The sequence below is a fragment of the Ceratotherium simum genome, chromosome 31 (genome assembly GCF_057802395.1).
Source record: "Ceratotherium simum simum isolate JZ-2026a chromosome 31, ASM5780239v1, whole genome shotgun sequence".
Taxonomy (NCBI): Eukaryota; Metazoa; Chordata; class Mammalia; order Perissodactyla; family Rhinocerotidae; genus Ceratotherium; species Ceratotherium simum.
The window spans coordinates 2987543-3011703 of record NC_141930.1 but is presented as its reverse complement, the minus strand read 5'-3'; the positions used below and the strand labels follow the sequence as shown (position 1 = coordinate 3011703).

The 24161-nt window shown below is 41.2% G+C and overlaps 1 protein-coding gene across 1 annotated transcript; it reads right to left on the bottom strand.

Annotated features, from left to right (window-relative positions):
- Positions 1-3401: 3401 nt before the first annotated feature.
- Positions 3402-20938, bottom strand: PSKH2 (protein serine kinase H2). The gene is made up of 3 exons (XM_004441147.2): positions 20787-20938; positions 15734-16400; positions 3402-3707 (listed from the first exon to the last, which is right to left on the bottom strand). Exons 1-3 carry the CDS (start codon positions 20936-20938, stop codon positions 3402-3404), a joined length of 1125 nt encoding a protein of 374 aa, XP_004441204.2.
- Positions 20939-24161: the final 3223 nt, after the last annotated feature.

Here is a 24161-nt window from a genome sequence, read left to right as displayed (position 1 = left end):
TTAAAAATTTTTAAGGTAGAAATAGGTGTATGATGAAAAGCAAACCTTTCCCTCCCACCAATTCTTCTATTCCTACTCTTTTTTTCCAGAGATAATCACCATCTTTATCAATTCTTACAAATCTTTCAAGCTTCTGAAAATATTTTTTCACACAAATGAGATCACACCATAACACTGCCCTGCACCTTGCTTTTCCGTGTAACACAGTAACATGTCATGTAACATAACACGCATATCTACTGCATCATTTTTCGTGGCTGCAGAGCAGCCCTTTCCTTAGATATAACGTGTTTTATTTAAGGAGTTCACCGATTGATGGGCATTTACTTGTGATTCCTGTCTCTACAACAATGTTTTATACACTTTTGCACATATACCTTTTCAACTTTGGCAAGAATATGGGTAGGACAAATTTCTAGAAATTCTACTGTTAAGTCAAAGGATGCATTTTTAATTTGAATAGATATTGCTGCCAAACTACCCCTCCCGATGAGGTGGAACCAGATTGCACTCGGCTCTCTCAACAGCTCATGGGAGTATCCACTTTCCTGCCACCTCCCACCACATGGATTACCCAAGTTTTAAACTGCACTTCCCTGAGGTAGTAAAAATACTAACTCTTTGTTGTTTTAACGTTCATTTTTTAAACCATGAGTGAAATTGAGCATTTTCATGTACTTATTAGCCACCTGTATTTTTATGAGCTACCTGTCAAAATATTTGCCCATTTTTCTATTATTTTTCTATGAATTTGTAAGTGTTCTTTTTATAGTAAAGTAATTAACCCATTGCTTGCCATATGTTATGCAGCATTACAATTTAAAGAGAAACTATGTGTCACTAATTACACATTCATGTTGATATATCACTTACATAATTGTTCCACCTATATAGCCTAGAAGAGAAAAATAAAACAGAAAATTAATGCTGATTTTATAGTTATAGTAAATGTCACTCTAGCATTTATTATTGTACTTAATAAATTGTGACGTTAACCAATGAATCATTTACTGTATTTATCCATTTATAGGAGTGACCCACAGACACATTTAATAATCATATCTCAGCCTTTATATCACTTTTCTAAAATTGACTGTACTAGGAATCAGGCCACATGTGCCTGGCCTGTAGACCTGGGCATTGGAGCTTACTTCTTTTGATACACCACTTACAATTATTACATGGTAGGTATTTAGAATCATCAAGATATTTGATTAAATGATTCTAGAAGAAATCAGTGCTGACCAAAAAGAGCTGATAGTAGATGAATGAAGCAAGATGATCACACACTCCTTTGTAAATTCTGGTGGATGACAAATGCTAACACTAGAAAAAAATTACTATTGTCTGATTCTGCAAAATCCCATTTTCCAGTAAATAATGCCCCTATTAGACTGTGAGTTTCAGATGGATAGAAACTGTATCTTAAGCTTCTTTTTTTAAATTTTATTGTGGTAAGATGAGATCTAGCCTCTCAACAAATTTTTAAGTGAACACGACATTATTGTTGACCATAGGCACAATGTTGTACAGCAGGTCCCTATAGAGCTTGTTCATCTTGCTTGACTGAAACTTACACCTGTTGATTAGTAACTCCCCATTTTCCCTCTCCCAGCCCCTGGCAACCACCATTCCACTCTGATTCTATGAATTTGACTATTTTAGATACCTCATAAGTGGAATCATGTAGTGTTTGTCTTTCTGTGCCTGGCTTTTTAAAACTGGCATACTGTCCTCAAAGTTCATCCACATTGTCGCATATTGAAGTATTTCTTTCTTTTTTAAGGACACTGTATTCCATTGTATGTATATACCACATTTTTTTAATCCATTCATCTGTTGGTAGACATTTAGGTTGTTTCCACATCTTGGCTTTTGTGAATAGTGCTGCAATGAACACTGGAGTACTAGTATTTCTCCCAGATCCTGATTTTAATTCTTTTGGATAAATACCCATAAATGGGATTGCTGGATCATATGGTGGTTCTATTTTTAATTTTTTGAGGAACCTCCATATCATTTTCCATAATGGTTGCAAAATTTTGCATCCCCATCAATGGTGTGCAAGGATTCCAATTTTGTCACATCCTCATCAACACTTGTTGTCTTTTGTTTCTGTTTTTGTTTTTTTGATAATAGCCATTCTGGCAGGTGTGAGGTGATATCCAATTGTGGTTTTGATTTGCATTTCCCTGATGATTAGTGACATTGGGCACCTTTTCATGTACCTGTTGGTCATTTGTATTTCTTCTTTGGAGAAATGTCTATTTGATTTCTTAGCCCATTTTTTAAATTGGGTTATTAGTTTTTTTTCTGTTGAGTTGTAAGAGTTCCTTATATATTTTGGAGATTAACCTCGTAACAGATATACGATTTGCAAATATTTTCTCTCATTCTGTAAGTTGCCTTTTCATTTAGTTAATGTTTCCTTTGTTGTGCAGAAGCTTTTTAGTTCAAGGTAGTCCCACTGGTTTATTTTTTGTTTTGTTGCCTGATAAGCTTCTTTACATGCCCCATAATTAACAATTTCCATAAATATTTGCTGACTACGAAATTAACAGACATTTGTAACTATCTTGAGTGTTACATAGGGGTTATTAACACCACACACTGGTCTTAAACATAATCAGTAATTTCAGGATAAATACAATTATTCCCCATGTCTAACTATGTCTGCTATGTCCCTGATTCATCATTCTTTCTCATACACATACCTTATTCTTATAATCTTATATTTTATTTAATCCATTCAATTCTTAAGAGAGTTTCTTGATCTACTATTTCTAATTATATAAATGTATTTAGTATTTACGATACTATTTGTCTCCTACAGCAGTATATTTTGGAGAAACAAATATAGATAGAGGGAAAACAATAGACCAAAAAATGTTAAAAGTAAAGGTCAACATTATCCAGCAATAACCACATGCTCTCATGTCCTGGAGCTCCAGGGTGCCTTAATCATGATGAAATGGTTCCTATGACTTAATGCTATTAATGAAGTTAATGGATCTGGCTTAAAAATGGATAAAGTGGTTTTAAAGGTATTATGCTAAGTGAAGTAAGTCAGAGGGAGAAGGTCAAATACCGTATGATCTCACTCATAAATAGAAGATAAAAACAACAACAAACAAACACATGGAGACAGAGATTGGCTTGGGGGTTACCAGAAGGGAAGGGGGGAGGGAGGAGGGCAAAAGGGATGATTAGGCACAAGTGTGTGGTGATGGGTTGTAATTAGTCTTTGGGTGGTGAACATGATGTAATCTATGCAGAAATAGAAGCATAAGGATGTACACCTGGAATTTATACAATGTTATAAACCAATGTGACAGCAATAAAATAAAAAAAAAAATTAAAAATTAAAAAAAAAGAAATGTTTAAAAAAAAAGGTCATCTGCTCACAAAAGTGAAGACAGTGGTGATTCTTCTGCCCTTAATTTTCTCTTGCCCCACATATGTTTCGATTTGTGATAAGAGCGTGACTTGGAAGACTGTGCGGATCCGGGACTCTGAGAGTGGGGAGATGCCCTCCGCAGGAGGTTCCGGGAAATGACCCTCTGAAGATTCTTCACGGAAGACGCTGCAGCCATAGTGGTCACCCAGGGATGACCCAGGGCCTGCCCAGCTGACATGCGATGACCAGCCTCCAGAATCAGTAGTTTGTCTATAAAGTCCTTCGCCAAGTGGGAAATATTTGGCCAGGGCTGAGGAGAAAAGTAAATAAAATAGAATAAAATAAACATAAACACACATGCACATAGAGAATCATGTTCTTAATTATATGGGTCAATGCATATCAAATCTAAAAGACTTTTTTTTCAAGTAAGTAATTTGAATACTATGTCATTAAATACATGGTGAACCTAAAAATCCACTTTAGACAGAGGCAAAATATTCTCTCTGGCAAAAATGAAAAAACAAACACAGAAATTCTCTTCCATACTCTGTCCACTGAATGAGAGTTCCTTTCCAGAAACCCCGTCCAGTGTGCTGCCATTAGCAATGCCAGTCCCCACGTCATGTTTACATGAGCTGGACGAGGCACAGAGGCTGCTGTTGGTGAACTACACCAATAACAGGTTAGTACTGACCACATTCTGGTCATCTCACAGAGTCCCTGGGACTCTAAGAATGAGCTAGAGTGGAAAGTGGAACCGACTGAGGAATCATCAACTTTTCTCTCCTTTGAAAGCTTACTCTGGGTCAGGATGTCTCTATCTCCACAGTCTGGAGAGAGAAGGGGAGGAACGGTAAGGTCACTTCAGCAAAGGGTCCTCCTACGGTGCATTTCCTCCAAACACACGGGACCTTCCTTCTTCCCAACCAGTCGACCACAAGTGGGATAGCAGAGATATGACACAGTGCAATACGTGCAACTAGCTATTTGGTGTTTCAGGGATCTAGCAATATTCCAGCAATATTTAAGCTTTTGCACATACTTTGAGAACACCAGCAGCAATTCATAGTGACTTTGGCAGGATGAGAACAAGAGGGCTGTTACTTTACACTCAAACTTGTTTTCTGCATTACTCACCAACGCACAGCATATATTTAGAAAAAAACTATATATTTTTTTGATCCCTCATCATCTACAAAGGAGAAACATTGCCCCCTGCATTTGCTGTATCTCAAACAGCCGTTTCTGGTTGATGTGTCTTTTTAAAATTATACCTCTCAAGAAAGACAAGGGAATTCTTACAACCTACTGTCTTTGTCCTTGTGTAAGGAAAACTCAGACTCCATCCATACACATCACACTCTCCAATCTCTTAGCACTCGATTAACTCAGAATTTGAATCAAAAGAAATCAGTAAAGGAATTTCTCTTCTTTTTTTCCTTCAGTGTATTTAGGTAAATGAGATATGAGAAATATTTACCCCTAAAATAAAATACATGAAATAAATGAATGCATTTGCCAAACACAGGGGAAATAAAATGTGAATCTGCAAGTCTAGACAAAGCACGTCCGTGGCTGACACTCACGATGGCATGTCCTCTGATTCTGGCCAGACATCTATTTGATCCTGGAACCAGACACATTTATCTGGGCTCAAGACTACTGAAGTGAAGGTTAAATTAGATGCTCCAATGGAACATAATAAGACAAGCAATTTAATTTTTCTGGAAATAATATAAAATACATGCAGTGAGACTTATAGTGAGCTCACTGCGATGACCCCAAAAGAATATGCATTTAAAACACAGTTGCAAAAAACAAAGTAACTGGTATCCTGGAAAAAAAATACTTCAGCCAAAGCTCATTATTCAAACATAGATTATAAATTACAGAATTCCTGAGCCATAAGGAACAACTGGAGAGTATCAAGGAGTCTATTTCATGTTACACATCAGAAAATGACAGAAATAGGGAAAAAATCAGAACTATTTTATTTTTATCTTCTTAATCTCAAATTAATTTCTATGTTTTATGAAGTATAAAAGAGATTAATACATGTACATGTATATATTCTATAAATGAATAAAAACTGAGTGTGCACGCTCAAAATTTTTTGAGTAATAGTGTTATGTGACAGAAACAACTTGGAGACCACATGTTGAATCAAATTCCTACTCTGGACCAGCTGTCACCTGGTGACATCATTCAGTCCCTTTACCGGATGTCACATCCGCTTTATGTTCAATGACGCTTTCCTCATAATCTCTCATCTTAGATTTCGCCATCCTCACTCTTTGCCTTAAAAAGTCCCCTGATTGGCCTTTGTCAGCATTTCAGGGAGACAGCCAGCCTGTTAACCCGTTTTAATGTGGAAAAAACTTGAGATTGAAGTAAGTGGGTCTGGACTAGACAGACTGTCTGGCCCCACTCAGCGCTAAACCTCAGGGTCTCAGTTTTCTCATCAGAAAAATGGGGACCATCATATCTCTTTCACAAGATTGTTATTAGGACTAAACTAGACCAAGTATGTGAAAAATGCTTTTCAAAGTCTGAAATATTATGTAGATTTTTGTTGTTCTTGTTCTTGTAACTATTAAATCACAATTTAATTCCCTCCTCGGTTCTTTTGTGGACACATTTATCAACTATATTTAGAGAACTGGAAGATAAAAATTATCTAAAACTTCACAGACCAACTCCACTTACTAATATCATGATAAACCCTCAAAAAAAAACTTTTGTGTTAAGAGATAATGAACCCCGTAAAAAGAAAGGTAGCATTTTCTTTTATCCCAAAGTCACTCAATTAATTTAGTTACAAGTAACTTGTAATATTTGTGGACATTTCTTTTTCTTTCTTCTTTCTTCCTTTCCTCACCTGATTCTTTGCCTATTTCCCTGTCCTCTCCAATAAAAATTGGCTAAACTTTTTAAAACAACAATAATCAAAAAAAAGTATGAAACAAATTTAATACTAGCAATTGCACTACTTATTTACTTGTAAGGAATAGAGCGAATCTAGAGGGATAATATCTTATCTTCTACAGCTGGCTTGACTCTTTCACCTTTAAACCAAGAAGTGAGGAATGATTGTAGTTTATTGCTTTCTCATTTCTTGGTGAACAGTTTTCTCCTAATGTATACCCAAGTGCAGGCCCTCTAAAAGAGTCTGGTTCTCTGGAGCCTGCTTATTCTCCAGCAAAGTCCTCTAGCTTCCTCTCAGCCTGGTGCTCCCTGGCCATCTCTGCAGTGTTCCCTACACTGGCTCTGTTCTCCACTCCATCCTTTCCCACCTCTTCCTTGTTCTGGCAACCAGGCCCTACTTCCTTCTCTGATTTTCTGCATCAGCTCCCAAATTAAATTCTCTGCTCAGGGTTCTAGGGATTGCTCATGGCCTCGTATCCTACAGTCTCCTTCACTCTCCTTCTCACTCTGAGCCCCAGGAGTCCCCATGGAGATTCCCGGCAGCCCCTCCAAGAGACAACAGAGTCCTACATTCAAGACCCACATTCTCATTCTCTTCTTTTATGAACGCCAATTAATAGAGCCAATGTAATAGCTTGTGCAGAAGATAAATAAATATACAGAAACTAAGTAACTAGTTTAAAGAATGAATAGTATCCCCATGACTAGACAAAGCTTTCATATTTCTTGGCTCCTTTGCAGAAACACCCACAGAGAATCATTAGTAAAAATCATTATTAAAAAGCTAGATACTACAAACATACACACAACATATAAGCAGTCCCTAAAATTCTAGATGCACATCTTAAATTTTAAGGATTGTAATTAATGTTGAAATTTGCTAACTATCGAGCTTACTCAAGTATAGGGTAATTATCAGTGGATTTAACGATCGAGTTTTCAGAAAACTAGAAATATCTTTTTTTTTTTTCTTTTTTGGTGAGGAAGATTAGCCCTGAGCTAATGCCTGTTGCCAATCCTCCTCTTTTTGCTGAGGAAGGTTGGCCCTGGGCTAACATTCATGCCCATCTTCCTCTACTTTACATGTGTGAACCCTGCCACAGCATAGCTTGATAAGCAGTGCGTAGGTCTGTTCCCAGGATCCAAACCTGTGAACCCCGGGCCGCAGAAGCAGAGTGCATGAAATTTAACCACTATGCCACCAGGCCGGCCCCCAGAAATACCTATTTTTTTAAGTAGGTGGATAAGCTATCATTCAAATACTTGTGCTAAGAGCACTCAAAGTAGCATTTAAACCCTCAAAAATAGTAATTTTTATTAAAAATTTATACTGGTGACAATCCTCTGGCTAGCATTTCCCTTCCTTCTTTGAACTTTAGTGTGTGGCCTTGGAAGGATTTTGCTTAAGCTTTGCAATTAAATTTTATGTAAATACGCCCAAAAGTACTGATTAACTCCCCATGACTTCATTAGTTGTAGACTGTGTAAAATCATTCTTCCTCATCTCAGGAAATAAGAGATTTTGTACACCATCTTTATGTCATAGATATTTAAAATGTTTGCTACCCAATCTACAAAGCAGACTCTAAACTGTGTTTTATCTTTGCCAAAGCAAACTGCTCAAAGACGAAATTTTGACTAATTATGTCGGAATGCCTTATCTATTGGAGCATTTGTAAACCCTGGAAAAAGTGAATAGATATTCACAAATTTATTACAGGTGACATCTAATAAAAAATGAATAAAGAGCCAATTAATTCCACCCCAGGCTCCTAAAGAAGACATTTTTGTGAGTTAAGAGGTTCTTGACATGAGGCAAGCAATGCTTCCAGCTCTTCACTCACAAGGAAAACTCTGAAATTTAAAGAGGATTGGGTGAAGCTTAATTTTTTGAGCACCTACCATGTTTCAAAGCACTGAAGGTTAAAAAGAGAAGTGCTCCATTTCCCTCAAAAAAAGAGGAACATAAGAAGAGTAACAAAAAATTGAATTAGCCTTTGAACCCTGAATCAATGGTTGACCCATTCTTCCACAAAAATCTACATTTAGAACTAGTTCCTACATTATAAACCTCACAAACCATAACATAAACAATACAAGCATCATATTAAATCCAGATATTTCTAGGTCTGTAAAAACTTTATTCAAACAGTTCTTTTCTCCTCAACTCCATGAATCCTGTTGATGATATTAAGACCAAGAAACGCAGCATAATGAAGGAAGCAGATAGCTACTTTCCACTCTAATCACCAATCCTTACACTAAGGTTAACAACTACACGGTCAAAACGAAATGCACCGCCGTTTCAATTCCCAGGAACGCTGTGATTGAGTTTGAGAAGAAAACATATATTCGTTCAATTTAAGGTGAATCAGAGCAGAGATTAAGAAAGTGATAAGCATAAAATGAAGTACGTTGTTAAAGATTTTATAACCATTAAAATTATCTTCCATAAAACAACTTATAAAGAAATAAATATCATTAAAAATATTGTACACCACATTTTTTGTGAGCATAAGAATTCAGGAATTAAACCACAGGAATGAGAACCAAATTACTAGAATTATGGCATAACAGAAATATGATGTAATGTTCATTATTGGAATTCTCGTGATGATGGAAAGAACATGAAAGGGAATTAAAGAACCTAATCTTCTGCTCTCCTCTCCTTTTTTCCTACTTAATAACCTGAATGGAGAAGAAATATAGTAAAGAAGAAATAAGAGAAATTAGTGGAGATAAGGAGATAGAAAGAAATTGGGGTCAGGGCTGGTGAGTATAATCCAGCAGATATGTTACTCCTAAGGGAGTGTATCAATAAACTTTTTTCCTAACAGTCTGGCAGTCATAGGTGAAGCTAAGCAGATGGCGACCATTTTCTATCAATGTCCCTGTGGAATTTTTTTAAAATATATTTTTAATACTTGTGTTTATCCTTGTCAGCTGGCTAATGTAGTTATAAGACTCATTTTATTTACTTATTTATTTATTTATTTATTTATTTATTTATTTATTTTTTGGTGAGGAAGATCAGCCCTGAGCTAACATCCATGCCAATCCTCCTCCTTTTGCTGAGGAAGACCGGCCCTGAGCTAACATCTATTGCCAATCCTCCTCCTTTTTTTTTCCCTTTTTCTCCCCAAAGCCCCAGTAGATAGTTGTATGTCATAGTTGCACATCCTTCTAGTTGCTGTATGTGGGACGCGGCCTCAGCATGGCCGGACAAGCGGTGCGTTGGTGCACACCCAGGATCCGAACCCGGGTGGCCAGCAGTGGAGCGTGCGCACTTAACCACTAAGCCACGGGGCAGGCCCCAAGACTCATTTTATTATCAATTTATTTCACACAAAAAAAAGGATTACTGTGACACAGTGCAATATAATCATACAAGAATATATGATTCCCAACTCACTGGCAAGAATGTGTCATTTATTGTCAGCATTAAAATGTTAGCACCACACTTTTCTCACTATCCCATTCAAAAGATAAAAGAGATGCACTTGATAAGTAAAATTTGTACTGTAAAATATATACATATAAAACTAATAACTTATTTAAGCAAAATTCAAACTTTCAGCCCTACTATTTCCTACATTGATAGTAATAATATCAGAAATAGCTAACACGTATATAGCCCTGACAATATATGTACCAATATGTGGAACTATTCTAAGCCCTTTCCATCTATTGGTTCATTTGATCTTCACAACAACCTTGTTGGGTAGACAATCATTATTACTGTTCTACAAATGAAGAAACTGAGACACAGAGAAATTGAGAAATGTGCCCAAAGTTACACAGTTAGTAAGCGGCAGAGCTGGGAGTGGAGTGGCCAGTACTGCCCCACACTGTGCTCCTAACAACTACACTACCCTGCTTTACAAAATACCCCCATAAATACACATTCATGTGCACACGAATGCTCTACAATTCTTAGTTTTTACTGTCAATTTATTCCCTTTTATGTGCTTTTGCATATGTTGTTCTGTCTACTTGGAATGTGTTCCCCCTTTCAGAAACTCCAACACTTTCTCCAAGACACAGCACAATCGCCCCCTCCTTCATGAGATCCCACCCAGCTGTCCTAAGCAGTAACAGGCTCTCTTCCCTCACTCCTTGGCCTCTGAGCCTTTGTTCTTACATGTATCAAACCACTTATATTTGAAGATACACGGTAATATGTGGTCTCTCAGACAAGACCACTAGATCCCTACGAGCAGGGACACTGCGCATTTCCATGCGGGTATTCCCAGAGCTGAGCATGATTAGCCCGGGAAGGCCTGAGCAGGAGGAAGGGTGGAGACCACACAAAGATGCATTCAAACGGTCTCCAGGAGAATTATGAGTCCCTTACTTACGGTGGCAGCACGAGCCCTGTCTCTATGCTGAAAGCCACCAGGACGGCACTGGTACTCAAGTACAGAAGTGGGGGCTCCCTCACACAGTGGGGAGGAAATCTCTGGTCTCTTCCCCCCTTTTCCACTGTCTGCTGTGTCTTTCCACCCCACTTGCTCCTCTGTCATTGCATTGCAGCAAACAAGTGGAAAGGAGAACTCCCACCTGACCCTGCAAAATGCACTGAGTAGAGTAAATCTAGCCTTCCAAACCCCTCATATTCCATGATGAGTCTAATAAGTTCAGCAACTATTATCTAATAGTTTCCCTTATTATAAATACATATATTATATATATATATTTATATATATATAAATATATAACTAATTATCTAATATTGTGATAATATTAGATCATAAATATCTAGAGAATCTAGAAAATATTAGATAATAAATATCTAATATCTAATTATCTAATAGTTTTCCTTATTATAAATTAAAATTTGTATTCTGTGCTCAGCGCAGTTATAGTTGAGATACATTTACTCATGTAGTTATAAATTGGAATCTCTCCATAATTTTAAAAAGCAATTTATTTTTATGAAACGCATTCTCTATGCCTAGCTCTTATTGGAGATGGGGGGAACTATGATGGAGTCCCAGCCTACAAGAAGCCTACAATGTCTTAGAGAGATGACATACAGGTTAAATGTCAAAACAAAAGATATTTATTATAATCCTAAACACTATTCAGAAAAGGGAAAGAACAGCACAAGTGGTATGGTCACTGAAGCTTCATGAGAAGGCATATATTTCACATCAAAATCAAGAAGAATTAAACACTAATATTACAGCTAATGTTTTGCTTATACATGGGTGGAGTTAGAGTACAGATCTGCCAGGTATCTAGTAAAATATTTGCTGTTTATATCAGACATATCTCTCCTTCTCACCACAAGAGACACAGCACTTAGATCTCTGGAAGTTTTTTTCCTCTTTATTTCACTTCCCCAGCTGACTTCTAGAGAAAAAAAGTGATTCACACAACGTGTCATATCTAAAATCTCAGTTACAGACAAAGGGACTTAAAAAACAACACAAACTTGTTATCTTACAGTTCTACATGTCAAAAGTTTGAAATGGGTCTTAGGGGCTAAAATCATGGTGTCAGCAGAATTGTGTTCCTTCTAGAGCCTCTTGGGAAAATTCCTTCCTTGCCTTTTCCAGCTTCTAGAGTCCACATTCCTTGGCTCATGACTCCTTCCCCCATCCATCCTCAAAGCACATCATTTCCACCTATGTTTCCATCATCACATCTTCTTTCTCTGCCTTTGACCCCCCCTGCCTCCCTACTATAAGGACCCTTGCAATCACACTGGGCCCACGTAGATAATTCGAGATAATCTCCCCATCTCAAGATCTTTAACTGAATCACGTCTGCAAATTCCCTTTTGCAGTGTGCGGTAACATATCCACAGGTTCTGGATATTGGAATGTGGACATCTTTGGGGGGCTATTAGTCTGCCTACCACAGCTACGCTTCCAGAATTGATAGTCACCCTGGTTTTTAAATGAAATTGGTGCATTTAGAAATTACTAGGCTTGTTGATAGGTGCTAGGTATACAATAATATGATGACAGAGAAAACATGATGCTATGACTTTTGAGTCTATCAATGTGTGTTTCCTTGGTACTATGGACTGAATGTGTCTCTCCAAAACTCGTATGTTGAAGCCCTAACCCCTGGTGTGGCTGTATTTGGAGATGTGGCATCTAAGGAAGTAATGAAGGTTAAATGAGGTCATCAGGGTGATGATCAGGACTAATCCTGATCCCATAGGATTAGTGCCCTTTAAAAAGAGACATCAGAGTGCTCCCTCTCTCTCTCTGCACGCACACAAGGCAGAGGTGACATGAGCGCACAGGGAGATGGCAGCTGCCTACAAGCCCAGAGAAGAGGCCTCATAATGAAACCAACTTTGCTGGCACCTTGATCTTGGATGTAAATTTCTATTGTTTAGGCCACCCAGTCTGTGGCATCTTGTTACGGCAGTTTGAGATGACTCAGACACTTGGTAATATTAGAGGAAAGTGTTAATGTGATGGACATGGGTGCCTGACAAACATGGGGAAGAAAGCTAAGGAGATCTAAATCCAATAACTCATTACAAGTAGCCACGCTCCTGCTCTGTGGTGGGTGTTGTCAGTACTCTGGGGCCACAGACAGGCATTTCCTCCAGAAACAGAGGTGCCACAGTGGAGATGATGTCTGCGCCCCGTCCACACCCTGAGCCCCTCTTTTCTGTGTGTACACTCGCCTCCTCCCTTGGAGAGCTCTGCTTCTACAACCCAGCACCTCACTCTTTTTCAGCAGACCACCCTGGGGCTCCTGGAACCCCATTCCTTGATCCCCAGAGAGCATGAGAATTCGCCACCACCTCCCCACCGCCATCACCCCCGAGAGTGACACAGGTGGAGGAGCGGGGAAGGTGTGAAAACCCAGCTCACCTGCATCAGGTTGGAACAACGCTGAGGAGCAACTTCCCTGCGAGATGAGGCTGACCCCTTGTGGCCTTGGCCTCCTCACCTTCCCTGCCCTGCTTCCCTCGCTCCCTTACTTGTCTCTCTGGGAGTCTCTCCTTAATATACCACTTGCACACGGATCCTCTTCTCAGGGGTGACTTTGGGAGAACTGGACCTCAGAAACCCTCTGAATTAAACCTGACAACTTTTGGACTTTGGACACAACAGAATATTATTGTTTATTATTTTCGCACATTAAAAAATAATTGTGATATCTAGTCCAGTGTGGCCCCAGTGGGCCATGCCCCCAGCAGTCACGCTCTGTATGGTCTCCTCCACATGGACTCTGGGCTGGCCTGGGACTCACAGTAACCAACGGAATGAGGCGGACGTGATGCTGTGTCGTTTCCTAGCCCAGCCTTGAAAAGGACTAGGAACTTCCACTGTCTTCCTCTTGCAATGTTCCCTTGTGGAAGGCCTAAACCTCCATGTAAAAAGTCTGACTGCCCTGCAGGAGAGACCACATGAAGACACCCCACAAATGGAAGGAGGCCCTGAGACCCAGAGGGAGAGGAGAGAGAAAAAGCCCGAGCGGTCTCGGTGACCTAGCTGAACTCAGCTTTCCAGCCCTCCCACCAAGATGTCAGACACTTGAGGGGCCATCACGGATAATCAACGCCAGTCAGGGCCCCAGATGTCCCTCCAACATCACGTGGAGCAGAAGAGGCACCAAGTTGAGCCCCACTGACCCACAGAACCATGAGTCATGATCAAATGATGGTCATTTTAGCCACTAGGCTTGGGGATGGTTTGCTATGCAGCAATAGATAACCAAAACGGAACTGTGTGCTCTTTGTAAACAATACAAAAACAGAAATACAAAGATATTCCAATTATAAAAAAGAAAACCAAAATGATCCATAATCCTCAAACCAGGAGATGAGCTCTGTTAACACTTTACGATATTTCTCCCCGGCCTTTTCCCTGTGCGTACATTTTCCAGTAGGGCTCTGATAGTCCTCCGTACACAGTCTGCATTCAGCTTTTTGTTCACTGTGGACGTTTTCCAATGTCCTTATGATTTTTAAACGTGGATAATTGAGGGACTCCCATGCTCTAGCGTATGGATGTAGTTTACCCAAACACTCTCTTCGGGTTCTTTTCAATTTTCCACTGTCTTAATACAGCTCAGGTAAGCATCTTTATACTGAAACCTTTGCTGCGTCTGGGGTGATTTTCTTAGATTCTTAGAAGTGGAATTACCAGATCAAAATATATCAACTTTTTAAAGTTCTAGATGCTTATTTCCAAACTACTTTCCAAGAAACCTGTAACAACTTGCCCTCCACCAGCAGTCAATGAGAGGGCTAATCTCTTAGTGCCCGTAGCAGTAATGAGTAGAATTAAGTTGAGTCTGTTTTGGGTTTTTTAATCAATTTGAAGGATCAAAAAAAAAAAGAAGATTTTTTTCATCTGCATTTCTCTGGTTATTAGTGATGCTGGACATTTTCCAAACTTTTAATAATCAACAGTAGTGCATTGTCTGTGGATTCTCCCCATTCCTTCCTATTTCCCTGTGTAAGCCTTAGTTCTCAATTATCAATTTGTATGAGTTTTTTTAAATATATAAGTGTACAGTAAGATCTTAAAGTTCTGTCAGAGCATAGAAAATATTATTTTTCAATTTGTTATTTAGCTTTTAATTTTGCTTAAACTGTTATTGAAATAGATGTTACACTTTAAGTAGGTATAATCATAACTATTAATACTTTTCTTTATGAGGAAAAAAATCCTTTTATAGTCAAACAGAAAGTAAAGTTGGTCACCTGCTCAACATGAAATGAATTTCCTATTTTGTCTGGCTTCCCACACACAAGCACTGGTGACTTTCCTTCCCCAAACAAAACAACAAAAGGTTAACGCACTCATGAACACCGGGAGTTCCAAGTTTGAACGATGGATAAATATTTCACACAAGCTGTGAGGTTAAACATGTCACTAAGGAAACACTACCTCACTAAAAGGCCTTGGACCATGTAGATTTAAGGCAAACAATCTCTCCCCAAACACCGGAGCATCATGCTGAGCTCCTGAGCACACATTAGTCACTCAGCGGGCCCAGGCTCTGCGTGCTGATTGAAGAAAAAACAGCAAACAAACTGACTTATCTATTTGTCAATGTCATGTGCTAACCACAGACAATCCTGTAATCAAGGCCCGTGCTACCTTGAGACCAATGGCTCTCAGCCAGGGATGATTTCGCCCCACAGGGGACATTTAACAATGGCTGGAGACAATTTGGGTTGTCACAGGTGGGGAAAGTGTATATCTAGATATATCAGTATTGACCAGTATCCACCACTAGTGTATCTACTGGTATCTGGTGGTTATCTGGTGGGATACTGCTGAGCATCCTACGAAACACAGGACAGCCCCACCCTCCATCTCCCCACCCCACCCCCAAAGAGTCATCCAGCCCTAAACATCAATAGTGCTGAGGTTGAGAAACTCTACCTCAGGCCAACTCGATAGCAATAAAATGAACTCTTACCTCTCCTGTATAATCGTATTTGCCTTTCAGAATCTTCCTGTAGAGCCTTGTATGGCTTTCATCATCAAAAGGCAGGAATCCGCTAAGTAAAACAAATGTGATTACGCCGAGAGCCCACATGTCCACTGCGCTGGTGTAAGGTTTCCTTAGCAAAACCTCGGGGGCCATGTACTCTGGGGTCCCACAGAGCGTCCTCATCGTCCAGTCACCGCTTTTGTTCCCAGAGTGTGCCAAACCAAAATCTGTGATTAAAATTTTCGACTCTGCCCCTGGATGATAATATAAGAGATTTTCGGGCTTTAGGTCCCTGTGAGTGATTCGCAATGCGTGCAAATACCTAATCCCATCAGCGACCATCTGGAGGATTCTGACAGCGTCCTGCTCTGTGAAGGATCCCTGGGTCATGAGGCGATCGAAGAGCTCCCCTCCCGTAGCCAACTCCATCACCATGTAAACTCGATCCTGGGCTTCAAAGATCTCCAGGAGCTGGACGATGTAACGATGGCTAACCCGCCTCAGGACGGCGAGCTCTGAGTCGCACGCTTCTCTGCCTTCTCTCACTCTGGTTTCCATCACTTTTATTGCAAAAGGTTTCTTGGTGGTCTTCTGCTCCACCCTGACAACCTTGCTGAAACTGCCTGTCCCAATAAGAGCCTTGATGTCATATCTGTCAGAAAGAAAAACCAAATCTGTTATCCTCTGAAGTGATGCTTTGCAAAATTATCTCAGTCGATGCTTTATATCATCTTTTCTATCTTTATAGTCCCTCATTCAATTTCCATGCATGTTAGTGCTTAAGTGTGTTTATTATTTTTGAAAGCCACCCCAAGTCCTCTTTCGAAATGGAGGCAAGTGATATAAAAGTAATTAATTGGTAGAAAGACAAATAATCTTAATAACAAGAGCTACCATTTATTATACATTTATTACGTGCCAGGAACTTTTTTTTAATTCTTATCTTTACAATATCGCTGCTGGGCGACATAATGCTATCTCCTTTTTCATACAAGGAAATTAAGGATAAAAAAGGTAAGTGATTCCCCAAGGCCACACAGATTGTAGCTGAAATGGATGGGATTTAAATCAACCCCTTCAAATGCGTTTCACCAAAATTTCCTTGGGAAATTTTAGGACCTCCCTCTGCCATATTCTTTCCTCCCTTCAGCTCTTGATTTTATCGTTCAGCAAATCAGGTGGAGAGAATAAAAAGGAAGCTTAGTCTTGTTTATAACTTCACAAAAGAGGGAAGAAACCGTATCGGGAGACAGGGGACAAAGGGCAGGCTTCCTCTGGTTACTGGACCGTGAGCTCTCAGTCCCGGGCACATCTCGTTATCTCGTCCACAGTTGCTCCTTAATAGATGACCACTGAAAAAGTAAACCTGCCTATTATTAGGGCAGGTTTCAATATGGTTTCAATGGTGGGGGTGGTGATAGCACCACCCTGCAGCCACCCCCCTCCGACGCCCAATCACCCCCTGCTCTTGCAATTTCTACACAGCAAACAGAATTTTAACATGGGATTATGTCAGTAACGTGTAAAGTAATTCTCTCTCAGACAGGCCAGGAAGCCAGCTAGGATTTCAAAGGCTAGGGATCTTAAACTTGAATTATCTGTGTAAATGTCTATGTAAATTTAAGAATCCTATCAAATTTAAGCCTCTATCTTTATTTTAGAAATGTTGAGAAAATGCTAGACTTAGAATCTTGCTTTGGGCCAGCCCCGTGGCGTAGTGGTTAAGTGAGCACGCTCTGCTGCTGGCGGCCCGGGTTCAGATCCCGGGCACAGACTGACGCACTGCTTGTCAGGCTATGCTGTGGTGGCGTCCCATATAAAGTGGAGGAGGATGGGCATGGGTGTTAGCCCAGGGCCAGTCTTCCTCAGCAAAAAGAGGAGGATTGGCATGGATGTTAGCTCAGGGCTGATCTTCCTCACAAAAAAAAAAAAAGGGTCATGCTTTTACAGCTGGGAAGAATATTAGAGAATGATTTAATCCAACCTCTCATGCTATGCATGAGGAAATTTGAAGATCAGGTTAGCAGATTGGTTGTTCAAGTTGTAGAGTCAGGGTTAGAACCCAGATATCCTTACCTGCATAATTTGGTGCTTTTCCCACTTTATTAAAACTTCCCCCAAGTAAGGATGCTAGGAATGGAATGTACTCAGGGAGTACATGGGAAGAAGGTAAATCTTTAAGTCACATACTCAACGCCAAAGATTCAAATGCAAACACCAATCTGTGCTTTAAATAGCCTTACTCCTTTTTGCCAAGCTTAGTCTTCCTGTAATTGTCTTTTCCTTTTTTCTTTTTTTTTTTTTTTTTTTTTTGGTCTATGTATTTATTTCTTATATTCCTGTGCTTACTGAATAAAAATGGTATTTGGCTGTTCCGGCTTACAGAAAACAGCTTTGTTCTATACGGTGCATTTAATTTTCTGGCCACTTACCTTATCAAAACATAGCAGTTTAGTAATCTTAAATAGATTCTACCCCCTCTTCTTGTTCCAAATCTGCTTTTTTATTCACATGCACTCTCAGTGTGATTTTGAAGACAATCACAGGCATTTCAAATTTATTACTTTGCAGACCAACCAAGTCTTACATTAATCTAATGTGGATGAGAGCACTTGCAAATACTAATTTATCACTATGCCCTCAAAACTGCAGACAAATTCATTTGTTCATGGAATTAATCATCAGATATCAGATGAATTGCCATTTCTGAGACACTACACTCTTTTGCTCAAATAAAAGTAGCTTTATTCCATACTGGTAAGGATCTTCATATACCATATATTTGAAAAAATGCCTATAACTTAGCATTGGAGGAAACAGCAGGCTTTAAACCACGATTTAGAGCAGTGGAAATAAACGGCTTCAGATTGAACAACAGAAGTTCCGTAACAAATTCCTGAAGCTGCAACCTTGTTTCTGAGCCCTTGACGGCCATGGATGTCGACCATTTTTATGATGCGAGAGGCTATATCTTGTGCAGTGTCTGGCACAGAGGGGACTGCAATAAACGATGACTGAAAGAATCATTCACTGAATACATATTATTCCCAAATTATCACATATATTTTGAAAACATTAAGGATCGAATCAAGCACGGGAGACTGCATTTACCGGGCTGTTCCATTTGCTCCACTCCCACCCCCACGGAGCAGTCTCAACGTCAATTTGGTAGGTGATGCAATTTTACATCATCCCGAAGATTATGGAAATTGAAATTATTATTTTAACCTCAGCTGCTACGAACTGGGAATTTTTTGAGCATAGATAAAAAAATAAAACATGGAAACAATAATAATATCACAACCTGTTTGATAGAAGCAATTGTAGTGAATTCCCAAGAAGAAAGTGGATACAGTCAGGTTTAAATTCTATCATCTCTATTCTGCAAGAGTCATAATGGAATCACAGTGGAGAGGAAAGACAATTGTGTTCTGGATCTAACTCTGCCACCAAGTTGGACAAGTCACTTAATATCTTGGGCTCAACTCCTGGTCCGGAGAAGGGCCTTGAGTTAGTCTCTACAGCCCTGCCCATGTTGAGCTCCTCTGCTACTATGACCCGCTCACACTCTAAGGGGCAGGGACTACCCTGGAGGTGGGGGTTATGAGGATGGATAAAGACTAGACCAGAGCAGCCTCACCTCCCTGGCCACAGATGACCAGCAGTGCCATTTAACCAGTTCAGTCTGGACAAGACCCAACGTCCACTCTGATTCAAGCTCAGCTGGATCAGCCAGCTTTGTTCTTCTCTAAGCTTCGCAGCTCCTGGACTGGTCCTCAAGTCGTCTTTGTACTAGAAGTTCCCAAGAAGGCCAGGAAAAGTCTCTGCATAGACCCTGGTCAGAGCACCGTGGGGAGGTGAGCACACAATTCTAGGACTACAAGTGTCCTTGAGAAGCCAGTCGAGCCACCACCACTGTGTTTCACCAAACACTGTGGGGTGGAGGGGGATTCCACAATTTCCTTCCTCAACACGTCCAGCATGGTGCACTCTGAGGAAACTGTCTCAGGCCAACCAACCTGCCATCCCAGCTCTTTTCCTACGTAGAGTCAGCTCGGTCTCATGTGTGCTTCATGCAGACAATGGTGAGCATTGCTCTAATATCTAAAGGAGCACTCGTGCCCGGCACAGTGCAGCATAATTCACATGCGTTACTTTAATATCCTCACAGCATTCTTACAAGGTAGATATTATTACTCCCATTCTACAGCAGCAGAAACTGAGGAAGGAGAAAGTAAGGAACATTCCCATGACAAAGGACAGAAGAGACAGAAGTGGATCTCAGTCTCGCTGATTGGAAGGCCCGTTTCTAGTCCACTATGATCTCCTTTTCTAGAATTTAGTACAGACCCTTCACAAACCAGGCTTGTCTGAACCCAGCCCCGTGCATCTGTGGCAAGGCCCCATATGTGCTGTGGGGGCTGGGAGGCCCTCCTCCTCCCCGGCTTAGGTCAGGGATCCCTCCCTTTCCTTGCTGCTGTTCTCCTCTCCCTTCAGTCTCCAACTTGCCCTGTGCTCTGCCCCCCCTGCTCAGGTATCAAAGAGAAACTGCACTGGACACTTGTTAAAAGCAGCAAGGAGGGCTTTATTCCAGACCATTGCAGCAGGGGTCAGAACTACTGCAATAGAGAGAGAGACTGAACTCAGCTGTTAAAAGGCGGTGGAGTTCTAAGCGCTGGAGGGAGCTCGTAGAAAATGACTGGAGGATGTTGGAGGGAGGTCGTCAGGGCGACTGGGGCTTCTGTGTATTACAGAAGTGAGATCCCTTCTGCCCACAGAGACTGGTCCCCAGGGTCCCTATCTTTCTTCATGATTACATTTCAAAGGGATGGCGCCCGGCCCTCGAGCCAGACATCGCTGCGTTGTGGAGGATCTGCATCTCCAAGGGGCAGAGAGCATCTGGGAGAGTCAGGGTCCTGTAAGCAGACAGAAGGCGGTCTGGGGTTTAGTCCCGCCGCGGGGAAGGTCACGGCCGACGTGGCCAGTGGTCCGCCTGGCTCCGCCCAGCCCCGGGCCGGCCCGTCGCGCGGCGCCTCACCTGGCGAGGACCCGGGGGTCGAACCTGGCTCGGAAGCGGGCCACCTGCATCCTGCGCGCCGCCTCCGCCGCCGCCTCGGGCCCGCGGCCTCCGGCGCCGCCCCCGCCCGGACCCTCCGGCGGGCCCACCTTCCCGCTGGCGCCGCAGCCCATGCCCGCGGCTCCCGGGCGGGGCGGGGCTCCGGGGCCGCCCCTTTATCCCCAGAGCCGCGGGGGGGGGCCGGACTCCCACGGACCCCCGCTGTGGGGTCTCCGACGGGGGATGCCGCCCGCACCCCCACTGCCCGCTGACCCACACGACAGATAGACCTGGCAAAGCAGGGGACCAGAGGGCGGGGGCCTGAGCTGAACCCCCCGGCCTCGGTGCCCTCGTCTGTCAGATGAGAACGTGAACCTGTGGAGTCACGTGATTCTAGGAGGGGTGTCCTCCCTCTAAAGGACTTGGGTGTCGCCATGCTGAGCGCATATCCAGATGACGTGAACGTTACATACATTTTTATGTCAAACTCTAGGAGCCTATAATGTTTCAAGTATAAAACATCACTGTGCTCTGTTGCATTATTTAAGCACACTGGTCTGTGCTCCCCCCTCCACTAACCCCCTCCACTAACCCCCCCCCCCCAGCTGGAAGAGACGTGGGCGTCGCTCTCTGGGGGAGTCATGTGAGAGAAAATCTCCAGGCAAAACCAGACGTCTAGAACCCAGCCCAATACACTGTGCAAACACAAGGATAAAATCCCTGAAAAAAATTCTATAATAGATATTACATACAATATATTATATAATGTCACTGTATAAGTGTATATTTATATACAATTCTATATTATATTATTAATTATAATTATTATGTAATATATAATCTTGTATTTTTATACATTTCATCCTTATATTCATAATTATCTATGTATGTATGTGCATGTATACATTATACTTTTGATAAATGATATCTTATGTATAGATTAGATATCAATATATTGATTCTATGTAATTTACACTGATAAATTCTACATAAATGGCGTGTGGGAAGTGAAATTCAGTCAGAACAGAGAAGGCCCAGCCCAGGCAGGCTCTAGAACCAGAACTGGAGGCCACATCTCCCAACTTCCAGTCCAGTGCTCTCTCACTTGTGTCGTTTCCTTTCTAATTTCATTTAATTTTTAGTTTGGTTTAACAGAGAACATCTGTGATGAGCCAATTAGTCACAGATTTGCCCAGAAGAACTGTATTTTGAAGGAAGAGCTGAAATATGACTTGGGTGTAGGTGAGAGAAAAGGAGCCCATCCTGCTGAGGGAGCTTAACTGCCAAGTGATGGACTGGTCTTGGGAAAGACCCCTCAGATTTCTCAAGGACTAGGAAACAAGGAGAGAAGGTTGGCTTTAAGCAAGTGGACAGCTCGTGCTTTGTGTCTCAAGCTTTTGAAGGAACTGGCAGAACAGGCAACATAAGTAGAAGGGAAAAGAGAAGAAAAAGGCACAAATCGAGAGAAGTAAAATGTTGGGGCGCTGCTCCCAGAGCAGTGTCCACTGCTCAGAAAGCCTGCTGTGAGGGCTGTTGACACCTGCGCCCAGCAGACGGGAAGCACCCACCGCACATCCCAGACCTGGGCAGCAGTGAGGGCGACTCCACCAGGCGATCCCTCTGCACGTCTGGGTTCTCCCCGCATCACGAGCTGCGGAAACACGCGGTGCCGCCACCCTGGTGTCCCCCCGCAGCCGGCCTCACAGCAGGGAGGGCTTTGTCCAGAGCCTCCCGCCAAGCGTAAACCAAGTTCCCTGGAAATTGGCTAATAACAGTCACTGATTTTTAAGCCCTTTAAAAATGAAAACGGTAATAGAAACCACTGGTTAGTTCTCTTTTTCGAAACACCAATTACTAACGGGAAGGGTTGTTGATACTATAAATTCTGTACCTGGAGACAAAATTTAACTACATATGCATTCAAAACTTTTAAGGGCCTTCACCACGCTTTGAAATGTTAAAATATTTAAATGTTCAAGACACGTTATAAGTATGTTCTCTTAGCCTAACCCCTGAGAAAGAAGAATACCTAAAGTAACGTGTAGAATAGCGTGCTGCTGCAGTCTCCTGCGTGTATTTCTCTTTATTGTGCATTATTTGGGAGAGCACTCAAGCATCCTATGGTACTACATGCTTTTTACACACTAATAAACTATTCTAGCTACTTAACTTATATATTTTATCTTAATTGAAGTAGTAAAATTGTTAAAATGAGCTTTAGACTTAAGGCCAGTTTTAAACAAACTTTTATTTTTGTGTCTATATGTTTACTGCTTATAAGTGGCTTCTTGTGACTCTCACACCAGCTGAATAAATGGAAATGGGGTTTAGCATTTGCTTCTGTGCTAAACTTTACTCCAGTGGTATTTTCTGAAGGGTATTAAATAAACTGAACCTTCACCTTCTAAAGAAAAAAATCTTACCTCATCCTCGGCTCCCCGTTGTTGCCTGAAAGTCACAAATTCTTGCTACATACGCAGCTATAACATTCATAACAATGTGTAATACATTGCTGCCATCACTCAGTGCCAGCTTCTGTCCTATACCCAGTTTTTAAAAAGCAAAGTTAGACGAGCGCATCACGTTCAAACCTAGAAAGTGTCCTGGGCAACAGAGATTCTGAACCCGTGGAAACTTCCTAGAACAATGCCTGGCTTGTATTCCATAAATTGATTTAATTAAGTAAGTTATAATCCAACCCCTGAAGAGTATTCCACTGAAAGATCTTAAGAAATTATGCCAAATCAGGGGCAGCCAGGTGGCACAGGGATTAAGTGTGCGCACTCCGCTTTGGCGGCCCGGGATTTGCAGGTTCAGATCCTGAGCGCACACTGATGTGCCGCTTGTCAAGCCATGTTGTGGCGGCGTCCCCTATAAAGTAGAAGAAGATGGGCACGGATGTTAGCCCAGGGCTAATCTTCCTCAACAACAACAAAAAAAGAAATTATGCCAAATCGAAAACTCATTAAAGACTAAGGGTGTCATTTAGGGAAAACTCATTTCTCTTTTACATGAACAATATTGGTAGAAAACATAAAAAAAATTATAAACATGTTGTATTCTACTCTATTGTCAGTCTTTAGTGGGCTTCAGTAAAAGAAATAGAGCAACAGAAGAAATAAGGCGCATCACACCCTCCTAGATCTTAAAAATAAAAGGCTATTACCAAAAGACGTTTTCAACAGATAGCATGAAGAATTTACTTCATTTAGAATTAGATTCTCTCGGAATAGCTGCAATTTTGTTGTTGTTTTTCAAGTTTTCATTCTCTGTAGAGCCCTCCTACTGGGATTCATTTTCTCTCAAGTGATCTGACGCCTGAAACTTCAGTCTGAAGGTGTTCATCTTATTGACTTC